General features: G+C 36.5%; 1 protein-coding gene across 1 annotated transcript in view; it reads right to left on the bottom strand.

Moving 5' to 3' along the window:
- The window catches only part of POLN (DNA polymerase nu), a 76277-nt gene extending 63892 nt beyond the window's left edge, over positions 1-12385 (bottom strand). Inside the window, exons 1-6 of the mRNA XM_088540064.1 lie at positions 12227-12385; positions 8881-8942; positions 7021-7539; positions 6373-6560; positions 5100-5212; positions 1818-1979 (exon numbers count right to left, since the gene is read on the bottom strand). Coding sequence (XP_088396190.1) covers positions 1818-1979; positions 5100-5212; positions 6373-6560; positions 7021-7539; positions 8881-8942; positions 12227-12359 — 1177 coding nt within the window. The 5' untranslated portion in view covers positions 12360-12385. The remainder of the gene's footprint in view (positions 1-1817; positions 1980-5099; positions 5213-6372; positions 6561-7020; positions 7540-8880; positions 8943-12226) is intronic.
- Between the last annotated feature and the right edge of the window lie 1196 nt (positions 12386-13581).

Below are 13581 nucleotides of genomic sequence, written 5' to 3'. Positions count from 1 at the left end.
AATTCATAGAAGACAAAAAAAAAAAAAGAGGAAAAAAAAACAGATTACAGAGTGAAGTGGATTGGATGGATACTAGTCTAGTAAAACCAGGGCTGGAATTTGGAAGACCGAAAGGAAAGGAAAAGGCAGATGAACTGGCAAAGGAGCCTCTGATTGAAATGCAGAAGAGACATTAAATGAAATAATGAATGCATCTGTGGAGCATACAGGGAGAAAAAGATCCGGCTAGCAGAAGGAAAATGATGTCAGCTGAGAACAGTGGCCAGAACAGGCTAGAAAAGGTCACTGTGCGTCTGCATCTAAGCTAGTTCTTTCCTAACCTCTGCACAGTCCCACGGTGCTACCTTCGGCCTCATGCACACCTCTGCCTGCCCTCTCACCAATTCCCTATGGTGAATAACAGGCACCAGGAGCAACATATTTGTTGAATATACACTGGGATATAAGCAAGGAGTCAGCAAAAAGGGCTTGGAAGTGGGTAGGGCAAGAAAATAAAATTAAACCTAGAGGAGGACAGTAGAGAAGGCAATATTTAACTCAAGAGTCTGGAATCAGGATGGCAAAGTTGAGAAACAGATGTAATATATGAAACAGATATATGTGATACATGGACAAAAGTCTGAGGTAAGGAAACATGGAAGAGACAAAAATAAGGATGCTGATTCAGAAGTGGGGACAACACATGTAGAAATAACTGATAAATCTATAGGATTCTACCTACCTGCCTTAACAATTCCTATGCTAATAGAATAAACCACAGAGTAGCTTCTGAATAACTGCAGTTTACAGATAACATTTTAAAGTAACCTAGCTCTGTTTTTCTGACATGTCTGTACTGATGAGGATATGCTGATACAGCTGAGCTCTGCCCATGCCTTAAGCCCACTAGATATTGTTCCTAGGAAGTCTATAATTTTACTACAATGTCTGTGTCTGAACAAGCAAAACACAGAAAAGTGCGATGTTGCAAGACATCTTAATTAGATTAGTGCACATCTGTTGTTATCAATAGTTCCCTCAAGCATGAAAAGTTTCAAAATTCAAACAACCAGTGAATATATCCAGAGCAGAACACCACAGACCAAAATACAAATAGCAAGATTTTATATATTCAGCAAATAAGTTTTGAAGGGCTGTAAGACATTTCTGTAGCATTGGGAATAATTTTCCAGGCTCATTAACCATTCTCCTTTATTGAGAAAAAAAAAATCAATTTTTCCTTCCACATACTTCAGGTTCATATTTGACATAGGGTTTGACATGGAGTATGATAGAGTATTTTCACCAACATATTGTGAAATTCAGCATTTTTGGCATGTAGTACTTGTATGGAACAATATATATATATTTTTTTCTTCTCTCTCAATTCTGATACCTCTCCACAACTACATCTTTTATAGCATGCTTACTAACAAGTAACTGAATTACAGCAAGTACAGACTACAAAATTCACAGGAATTACCAAGCAAAGTATTAGTGACTTCGGGAATGAAAGCTGAAAAGCAGCTTGCAGACACGTAAAAGGAAAGATTAAATTGTGTTTTGCTGCAATTAATATTAATTAGTATTGTTACTGAGCATTCGGTTTTGATGCAGAATTTTGCAGCTATTCCTTGAGAATATAATACCATCTGGACAGACTACAATGAACACTCCCCCATTGTCCACATTAGATTTCTGAAAAGTAGTGTTAATATAACTTGCCTTCATCAGGAAGAGCACTATTAACTGAATGCTTTTGCAGTATTTTGTAAACAATAGCAATTTAGTTTTTTTCTCCTTTTTTCACATGATCACAAACAATTTAAAACAACTACCTTCCAGTGTATTTCTCAGAGAACCTATATTTGTACTTACTTTTCTCATGGAAAAAGACTTTTCAAAATACTTCTGGATTAAACATTCAAAAGAGGGAACTGTGTCACTGGGGTTTATCAGCCATGCTGCAATTCTTGGATCTAATACGACACTGTCAGCAACTACAAAAAATATAAACATTAATTTTGTTTTAATCAAAATATTTCCATTACTTCCAATATTAGGAAATATTTCCAAAGATTTGCCCATCTTTCCTATAGATACAGGCCATAAGCACTTAAGCTACAAGAACATTAGAACCTTGAACTGGCAGCTGTAATCTATACCATGACTGCATAGGAATATGGTATTCAGCGCTAATGAGAAAATTTTGGAAGAGATTTTGTTAAGGCTTTAAAATCTGAATGTGCGTTTGGTTCTTAAGATTCCCTCTGCAAAAGCTTCTCTTCTTTATCCCTGACAAATTTCAAAATGAAGTTTTTCTTATGGTTGCCTCCCTCAGATGCAGTTGTTGCTTTGTTGTTCCTGTTATGGTGGGGGCAGTACATTTACTTCCCAGCAATCAGACTTTTGAGATCTGCAATGCATGCACAAATTCACATATTGGTGGCACAACACCATTCTCAAAATGAGAACCTTTAGTCTTGCTGAATCTTCTATCCTCACGCTGCTTTTTCACTCATGTTCATCTAAATATCTAAGATGGAGCAAACCTAGTGCTATTTCATTTCCCTCTTAGCCACGACAGCCACATATTCACTGTAGTACCACAAAGAAGAGGGCACAATTCTTTGAGATATATCCAAGTATAAGTAACCTCTTAAGTAACCACTAAATATCTTTAACTGTTACTTAAATGACAACCCACAGGTACATTTATCACTCAGTGACACCAAGAAGCAAGTTTTAATGTCCGTAACGCAAGTTACAGCTGCAGGACTATACCAGGTAAGAACTGTACTAGGCTTGTTTTCCTCTAATGATACAAGTGGTGCTGAAAAGAAATCCATGTGGCTGCTCAGCAGATGTTAGGATGGGAGACACTGAAATAGCTTAAACTCTGCTGGAGTGCCCTCAGAAAACAGAAGGGTGCTTCGTGTGCATGGCCTCACACAGATACGTGATGCAGCTTATTATCCCCTTCTTTCAGTGTAAACAGCTCTTCTTCTCAGAAACTCACAGATAGTACGGAACAGCCTCGGAAACTGTCTCAAGCATTCACTCCTGAGGGTGCTACTAAGGGGAGGCCTGTCATTCAGAAGGACGGTCTTGGCCTTGGAGTCACACAGCTGAGAAAGTCTGTGCAGCTCAGAATTCACTCCAAAGAGAAACCTGCATCTACAGGATTTCCACTGCTCTTTCAGCAAGAAGCAATCACTGCAAGAATTAAACGAATCTTTGACAACCGCCGCAGACAGGTTTACCAGCAACACAGATGATGCATTGTGAGGAGGCAGATGAAGCAACACTCCAGGCAGCAGATGGAGTAGGAAAATGTCTATAAGGCTGCAAAAAAGCGCTCTCTTCATCCAGGGGGGCATAGGACATTGACAAGCTCATCTGAGGACTGCATGAAATAAGCACTAATAAGAATAACTGAATCTTACCACAGCTACATGGAGCAAAACTGCAACAGAATAGCCTTAGTGAAATCTCCTGAAAATCCTTTTCTCTTATCTTTGTTTACAATGAGCACACAAAACAGCCTCTAGTGAAAAAGGATAAAAAACAAATATCCCTGGCTCATCTATCCCTTCTTCCCTGACAGGGAGGATAGCAGCAGGGAGAACTAGCCAAAGTCCAGAGATGCTTGACTCGAGCAGTAAGAATATATGGAAGAGAAACCCCTGCCAACTTTCTCTTGGGAGCAAGCTAGGGAATAGACTTAAGCCTATGACTCAGCACCGCAGTATTTAGAAGGTACCAGAGTGCAGCTGGAAATGTTTCTGTAAAACTCTGATCATCTCTTCTATCACCTCAGTGTTAACTGAGGGGACAACAGTCAGAACAGCATTGTCACTTAGACAATTAACAGAGTAAACATGTGGTCAGCAAATAGAAAGTGGCCACAAGGTCTCCTTATAAGTTAACAGAAGTTTCCCCTTTTCTCTGTAATAAAAATAACTGGCACAAAACATACGACTTCAGAAATGAAGAGGTGAAAGCAATGAGTTACATACAGAGGAAGGCTGCACATAACAGGGTGCTCCCAGCAGGCAGATGAGGGGTTCTAGTGGCACCAGACAAGTGTGGCTGAGCTACGACCAGAAAACCACCATACCCATGACAGAGCTAAGGGTTGCACTCCCTGGAGCATCACACACTAATCTAAGCTCCTAATGACATTTCAGTGCTTGCTTGTCTTGGCAATGACAAGATTTTATCTTTAGCATACACAATTTCCACAATGTACTTCTTACCATGGCAGAGATGTGTGAGAGAACAACTTCCGAGGCTTAAAGAAACTAAACAAGAATCCTTTGAGATATCTGGTCTTCAGATTAATATTCTATGACTCAGAGGATAATATAGATCTACTATTTCCTGTCATAAAATTTTCACCAACAACTGTTCCATTCCAACATTCTCACAGTGTTCACAATTCCCCCTTTCTCAGAGCTAAAGGCCTTTTGTGCAGATCCTCAGACCAGATCTTAAACCACTGGAAGTTTATCGGCATTTTCTGATGACGCCTTTCAGATGCTGAATATGATCTGTAGACTCTACATAGAAAGAGTGCCCTCTAAAGGGGCAAAAATTTATTTTTATTATGTCATAGATCTACCCACAGATCTAAGAAAAAATAGAAAAAATAAACACTATTTTTAGACCTTAGATTTCTTTCCCCCTTACACAAGAGTCTTATTTATTTCTATCAACTAACCAAGGACCCAGTCACGCAATTTCTAATTTTGACAGCTGCAAGCATTTCTGGATTTTATTTTAGTCTCTCCTCTTGAGCAGAGGGAGTTTTCCTAGGAAAACAAAACATGAAGTAATTTGATCTTTTCAGCTGCAGTCAGCACTTTGTTGAGAGCTTTCTTTTTCCACTCAAAGTTTTCCTTAGTTATTCAGCAATTTTATTCCTATTCCTGGAAGGAATACATCATATTGACACATCACCTCCAAAAAAGTGTTTTCTTCTCCATGCTACTAAAACTCTGTTTTCCCAAATATTATTCAGCCACCAGTCTAGTTACTTCTACATCTAGTAATTCTAACAGAAACATCACCATCAAGGACAGCACAGGATTCAATCATAAATTAGATCCAATAGTTACCTTGTTTCCAGCTAATTTCACTACCATAAACTGCAAGCAGTGTCCTCAGAAAATCTTTTGCATTGAAGCAAATAACTGGAACATTGCAATGTAGCATTTGAAATAATATTTGCCTGTGTAGAACAAACAAGAACTAAATCTTGTAACTATGTATTGAACACATTTAATTTTGTTCATGCATTTAATTAGCACCACTAAATAGTTAATACAAGGTGTTTGTTTATTCCTGTAAGAACAGGATACTTTAGTTTAATATTAAGTTCTCAATTTAATAGTACTTGAAACCTCATTCAGTTCTAAATGAAATATTTTTGCAGATATGATTTATCATGCAGTCATAAAGAAAATAAATCTTTATTTGACATTCAAAATTAAATGCAAGCTTAATGCAAAACAGCAACTGGCATCCTTGTAACACTTCAATATAACCCAGCAGAATCACAGAGGATTCTAATAGAGTTGATCAAGGATAGTAAAATCACAATTTAAAAATTACTGCACAGTCTAAATTGCCACAATTACCTACTATTAACATGCTGTTGAAGTGCAGTATGCTTCCTCTTATGGTTTTAGTTCCCTGTCTGTACTATACAAAATAGAAATATATATAAACTGGGCTAACTCTGTGTGGTGTATTTGATTAGGTCTATTTTGGGCAATATAAGAAAACAATCATTAATTAAAGAGCTTCCAAGATTATTTATCCTTGTTAATATGAAACAACATTAGCAGGATTTTGGACAGGCCAAAATTCGTGCAGACCATAATATCTTATTTTACACTGTGTAGGTCAAATGTTACATAACTCTACCATTGTTACAGGAGATCATTCACATTTAGATAAAACCTAATAAAATTAGCTTGCTTATTCTTGCATTTCTATTATTCACAAGAACTTGATTTACCTATGAGTTGGTCTTCATTCCTAACAATCTATAATCAAACTGGCAACAAATTAAAAGATTATTCTTTTTATATTTCCAGTATTACAGCTGGTGAAACAAAGGTAAGTGAAGTGACTTGTGCTAGAAGAGTAGGAGACAGGCAACTAGCAAGTGAGTCCAAGATCTTAAAAACAAATCATTAATGCTTCATGATTTATTTAATTAAGCCCAGGCTTGACACATAACTAAGACAACTAACATGGACTTCGAGCACGGGGAGATTAAGCCTGAGCCAATGTGCAATCTGTAAGAAACAAAGCACCCAACATTACAGTTGCTAACAACATACATACATAAAGCAAAACTTATTTTTTCCTACATACACTCACCCAACATATATCTTATGAGTCTCTTCTTGTTTCCAAAGAGATGACCATTCAGTTTTTAAATAAATTAATTTATCATTTTGATTAGAAGCATCCCAAGTACAAGCAGGTGAAGAATTACTGGGAGAGCAAAGGCACTTTGTCTGACTCTTCACTAAGACAACAATTCCTTTTACTGATGAAGTTAAGGCCTGTTAAGTACAATTACAATAGTGTTTCCTCTGACAAATTTGATGCTGTCTTATATAAAAAAAAAATCCACACATTTTAGGATATGAAGCCCACCAATACACTGGGTTACTGCATGCACTATCCACACTAATACAGTATCATACAAACGCTTCAAATTTGCAACAAAAATCCAGTGTGATGGATATGTCATAAAGCAGAAAGATGCTAATTCAAACATTCTCATTTTAAGCACACAAATGACTATTTAGCCTAAATGATTCCCTTTTCTTCAGGTTTTACTTGGTAAAAAATGTAGCCAGAAATATTAAGGTTTACTTCTATATTTACATTTTGACAAGCAAACCATACAGAATTGTTCCAGATTCTGGACATTTAACAGTTTTCTGTTTATTGAAATCATATGCAAATTTCAAATGGCTCTGAAAAAATAATTCTGACTAAAATAGATGATTCACTAACCTGCTCTGAGTTGAGCTGTGAAGAACCATCTTGAAATACCATAGTAGTTATGAATGCCCCTGCCTGTTTTATAGTTGCAAGCAATTCTCTTTTTTCTTCATATCCCAAACTTCTGATATCACAAGGACAATTTTCAGATGATTCTGCTTTTCCAGAAGTCCAGTTATATCTTCCTTCATATGAAGGCAAGGAGCTCTTTACAAGTAATTTTCTTGATTTCTCTGCGCAATATGTACGTGCATCCTGCTTCCTTTTAAGGGATGTAGCTACATTCTTTTCACCATCCTTCACTTTTTTTGCTTCTACTGAAAAGTTTCTTTCCCTACGTACCCATTTTGGCAAGCCTACATCCTGGTAACTTACAGATGCACTCAAAGCACACTGTGACAACACAGAGCCTGCTATTTTGGTCTCTCGACCATGAAACATTTTGTTGACATGCACTGTCCTGACTGTTAGAGCAGTGGTACTTTCTTCAGGGCAGATAGATGTGTTTATAATCACAGAATCACAAATCTTCTGGAAAAAAAAAATGATGTTTTTCATTGAACCACTTATTCAACTTATTATGAACTGTACAAATAAACATACATGAGTTAATTTGGAAAAAGTTTTCAGGAAGTGACGTTCTGTGAAAAAGTGTTATTGATACTGAGAGACCAAAGAGACAGTTTGAGGGAGGGGAAAGGGAGGAAGACTATATTACAGAATATGAAATTCAAATATATATCCTAAAAGGTTAATTTGTTGATTTATATCGTCTGTGTTCATAACGACCTTTTTTTTGTTAATGCAATACTGACAATGGCAACTTAATAGACAGACTTAAGAGCCATTTAGTCTATTATTCTGTCTAATAGAGCGAGCAGGACACAAGTGACATTTGTCTGAAGAAAGAGGTGACCATTCACTGCCATCTCTAGCTTTAGCATTAAGGTTTTTTTATGCATGATAACTTAGTGTCTTAAAGAACAGCTGCTTTGGAATGACTGCTTTGGAAATTCAAATTCACCGTGCCAGCTGGATCTCTACAGACTTCTTCGAGAAACTTATCTAGCATAAAACATAACCAAATATACACAGAAATCATATGAGAGGGGTATTATCAGGTACAGGGATAAATAATTTATTCCTTCTATTTAAAACCAGTGGGCCCAGAAGAGCTGTCAGCTGGCTGGTCTTCTGTACTCCAAACGCCCCCAGATCTCTTTTTAGCACCTATTTTCTTTTCTTGTGCTACTGAACAGCATTGAAGAACAAATTACATGCTGGTGCTGTGATTCTGTGTCATTACCCTGGATTTCTTTTAGTGAGTTCATATACATATAAAATAAAACTTTAGTTTCATTTATGCAGGCATTTAATATACTAAATGATGTGCTGATTTACAACTTATGCAAAGGCCACAGAATCTTGCCACTCTGCTGCAGGCCACATGGGCGTTATATGGGCCATACTGGCTATGGATGATGCAAGATGACAGTTCATATAACACAAGCCATTTCCATATTACTGTGAAAAGCAGCCTGCTGCATTTCAGAGAATTTTTTTAAGGGCCAGGGATTTTTCAGTGATAGAAGTTTAAGAACATTTTTAAAACTTTAAACCTGTCTGAGTGTGGTTACCTCATGTATTTCTAATCAATCCTGTCAAAAGAGACAAACTTCCTATTAAAAGGAAAAGTGCAGCATTGCAAGGCTCACAGGTATGCTGATGACAAGCGCAAAAGATGAACAGAGTTTTTATATGCACCATGAGCATGTACAACTCAAGTGACCTGTCCTCTTAGACAAGGGGAAAGCATTCTATAAAAACTGTTTTATTGATTTCTTCAGCCTTACTGTATGCTTTAGAGCTTGCCTTTTCATTTTCCAGATGTGCATCATTATCACCTAGCTTATTTTTCTTTGTCTTCTCTATACCTTTAAAAAAAGAATGGAAAACATTTTACAATATAGGTAAAGGTCACAGCAATACACGTAATTTAGTTTACATGCAGTGTTAAATTCTTCACACTTTTACCAAACAAAATATTTGCCATCAAGTTTTCCATGGCATTGTCTTCCTCAAACTAACACCATTTATGCCGAAAATGGTCCTTCAAGTTCTCAAATGTGCATATGCAAAAACATGTCCCTTCCCCATTAAGAAAACAAAAACAAAGCACACCTTGCCACCAAGCAGACAAACATTTTCACCATGTTCTGAGGACTCATTACCATAACACAACAATTATTGTGGGGGAGAAAAAAAACAAAAATATACACTTCACACAGTTTAATTGTTTTGGAGGAATCAGGAGAATTTTCTTTTCCAAAACTTCATTCTGTATAATGCTTTATTTACATATACATCTTTGCCACACCATGCTTTGCAGAGTTGAGCATGTTGCGCCTTGTGAGGATAGGTTTTTCACTTCGTTTATCCTGGCAAGAACACGTTACCATGAGGACAGAATAGCAAACAACAAGGAGAATTCAGACATATCAAAATTGTGGGGAGCTAATATAATCACAAGCTAATATAATGACTAACAAAACAAGAAACCGGATGGCTATCAATGAAGACCTGAGAAAAAGCCCTGGCCCAGCACAGCTGCTCGTCTGGGCACAGCACGGAGCTACCCGAGATTCACAGCCTGCAGCTCTGCAAGCAGCAGTTTAGGGAAGGCTTTGCAAAAGCATCTCAGGACTCTGCACCATGCTCAGAGAAATGGCTAGGAGATGCCTTTTCTGTTATCTGTACCCCCAAGCAGCAAGTAAAGGCTGCAATAAAAGAACACAGCATAATGGTATGGCAGGAGTCAGAACCTCAAGTGGTAGAAAAACAGGGCAGGAAAACAGAAGAACACTGAGCACAATGATTTAGTTTAATTTCCACAATACACTAGGTTTATTACTTCACAATATTATAGGCAAGTACATGTTGGTGTATGTGTGTAATCAGTTATTCATAATAGCAATCATCTCAGATGCTATAATGTTTTATTAAGAAGAGATAAAATATAGCTGTATCTGTAGCTTCAAATATTCTAGATTTGTTTTTCTCCTTGACAGGACAGTTAGCAACACCAACTTTTACATGTCTTTACGTTTACGTTCATTGCTTCATTGCATCTGGGTATTTTTTCCTGACAACTTCAGCTTACAGAGACAATAAGGGTTTCATTTATCCTCTGAATACACAGTACTCAACATGTATCTAAATATCTAGGCAACTTCCAACTTTTAATTTATGAAAAGCATCACCAGATGGCAGTAGAAGCCCATTCTTACCTTTGAAGTCATTTTTAAGGCTGAATTGGCCTATTACAAGCACTACTGCCACGATAACCATAATTTCATCCACTACTAAATCATCACAGACATTTTCCTTATCTGAACACAGTATTTATCATTTAAAGACAAGTGGGTTTTTCTTAAGTAGAATTTACTCTAAAGAGTCTATCAATAAAATACAGTTCAACACTGCTGGAAACAGACCAACTTGATGGCTTTTTATATTTTAAGATAGCCACATTTTTTCTCTTTTTAGTCAGCTATAGCTATTCCTAAAAGCAATTCAAGCTGTACATTTGTTCATAAGTCTGTATGCCAGAAACAGTCATAAGTGATTAGTAAATAGAAAACAAGAAGAAAAAAGCCAGACGTGCAACACTAAATGCTTACACAGTTCTTTCCCTCCTCAGTAAGTAAGGATTTAGGAGAGAGCAAGCTCATTTGGCTAAAGATACTGGATTCCTTCATGTAATGTTCCATAAAATTTTACAGCTCGACAAGAGTTAATAGATCAAGAGCGGATAATACAGCACAGGGCAGGGAGTTCATAGCTGTAGAACAGGGAACACTGAACAGGGAAGTTATGGAGGAGAAATCAACAAGTAAAAAGCAATTAAGCTAAGACAGAACAGAGGTTTGACTTGCTGTAAACAACCTCTTTTTTATTCTAAACGTATCATCTTTACACAAACACATACTGTCCAATATGTGTCACTGATTCACACAGCAAACTACTACTCCTTTTTCACTGCTACACCATTAGGTTCCACTAATCTAATTCTGTTATTGAAAGATTAGTCTGAACTTAATTAGGCAAAACTGAGGCTGCAGCAAACATGACACATGCAGGAGCTAGACTTAAAAATCTAGTTGACCAAAAACATTCTAGAATACAGCTGAAAACAGACTATTGAAATTAAGCAAAAAAAAAAATCAGCTTTCATTACCAGCTTCTTTCTAGAGCGCCCAGACTGACAGAAGAGAATATATTCGAGATTTAAAACTTCACCTTCCAAGACCCTCCTAGTATCCACTCTGTTCTGAGCAAGGTATTGGGCTTTGCTCAAGGACCTGCTTAGGCCCTCCTAACCTTCCCTACCTTGCTCCACCACTGGGACTCCTGCTAGCTCTTCCTTTATATTTTCACAGGGAGTTCTAGGTTATGCTTTACTAATGAATATGCATTTAAAAAACAGACACAAATTTAATGAGTTCTAGGCATTCCTGCAAATTTCCAGTTTCTCTAATCATTTTCAAATATCTGGTCCAGATTATAGTTGACATACACATTTATTAGTTAATTCACAGTTGGAACGTGGTTTTATTGTATGTAGCAAGAAAAGGTTATGTAGTAAGAAAGTGCAATTAAGGATAGTTACCATATCTTAAGTCCTTGCACTGGCACAGCATTATTAATCAGAAAAGTCCCTGAATATTTCTCTAAATCATTACAACTAAAACCAGCATTCAGCAAAATCTACTAAAGCACCCTGGAACTATATATATTTGAATATAGTTATAGATATATTTGAATTTACCATGCACAACCATATACACATTCAAGGTATACAAACAGAAGTAATATTACTAGAGGTTTAAAGGCCAAGATATGCAGTGAGGTGGGAAAACCATGAGCACCTTGAGGAGGGCAAGAGGGGCTCATTACGTTAGGATATAATAATTATAATATAATACATTTTTTTAAAAAAAGAAGTTACACACAGTGATTGTTTCCAGGCTTTTGAGACCAAGTATTTTTACTGTTGTGCTCTATCCTCTGCATAAAATCTTTTATTTGTACTTTTGCTACATCTCAGCTGCAAATATAGCTCAAAACATTTGGAATGGTGTTTTTGGTGGGTTTTTTTGATTGTTTTGTTTTCTCCAACTGAAAATATAAATACTTAAACAGACCAAGATTTACTCACTCCGGTCATTTTTTCTGCTGGTTTGAGCTTCTTCTACAGGAATAGACTGCAAAGCTGACATAATCCTCTGAGCAATATCAGACAAAGGCACTTTAGAAATCTCACATCCTAAATATGATGTGTAATGCTCCATTTTTATGATTAAACCTAAACACAGAATACACACACATGAATATTCAAAATATTATGACCACAAAATACAAGTTTTATTAATTCTTACATAAAAGTGCTAACTATATCTGTAACATAATCCCCCCCCCAAAAAAAACAGTATCTTTAAACAAGTCTATTGCTAGTGTACACATACATTTACTATGTTACTGGTTTGTGCTCCAGTGCCAGAATATAAAACAATACAACACTACTTAAGGAAATAACTGCAAAAAAATAGATAAAACAAAAAAAGGGTTACTATCACATACCAAGTCTTTTTCTTTAGAAAGCAATTTACTAATTACAAAGAGACCTCTATTCCTTAAATTCTTGTCATTGATATAATCAAACACCATTCAAAATATTAAGAGTCACTATAGTTCATTTGTCAATTGAGAAATATATCTCTATATGTTATTTTATACCAAAGCTTATTTGCTAAAGAATAATATTCAAATCTCTAAGTTTTCACTGTGCTTATTACTGTCCTGAATTTTATCCTTTAATATTCAATGCTTTTCTAGTTGACCTGTAGTCATATTCTGTAATACATCCATAGAACACCAAGACATTTAGGAGAATTAAAGATAGCCATACAGATCACTGACCTTAGAGGCAGATCAAAGCAACCTATAAGACTTACCACGAACACAAGATAAGCACATAACATTTTACAAGCTCTTAGAGGGTTCAAGTTGTAAACAAGGAAATTGGTCTAGCAACAGTTCAGTAAACTACTTCTATACAGAGCAGTAGTTCTTCACTTGCTGCTCTGAGTTTCTCTCCCTAACTCCAGGGCACAGATACACTATCAAGTTCAAGCATCAAACAGACAGTATTTCTTTCTGTTTTAAGTATTTTTCTTAAGTCAGGACCACAGATTGAAAGTTTGAGTATTCACAGACACTTTTATATGAATTCAAACAGGTCTACCTATATGGCTGCATTCGTATCGTTTAGCTTATGTCCATCTCAAACACTTCTCTTTGAACCTATATATGTAATATCTGTCTCATGGGGCTTCATAACAGTCCTAATTTACAAGCTGATTAGGCATTGAAGACTTGAGAAGAATCTCAAAATTCTTGTTAGTGCCTAGTATGTTACTAGCTGCAACCAGTCCCAGATAGGGGAAAACTCCAAAGCCTAGCAAACCAAAAGCATACCACTTTAAGAACTCCAAACAAAATGAGAGAGGGAGG

The sequence above is a fragment of the Tinamus guttatus genome, unplaced genomic scaffold (assembly GCF_059628265.1).
Source record: "Tinamus guttatus ecotype Peru unplaced genomic scaffold, ASM5962826v1 Tinamus_guttatus_pri_ptg000052l, whole genome shotgun sequence".
NCBI lineage: Eukaryota > Metazoa > Chordata > Aves > Tinamiformes > Tinamidae > Tinamus > Tinamus guttatus.
Note: the sequence above shows the minus strand (reverse complement) of the source record. Positions and strands in the feature narration are given on the sequence as shown.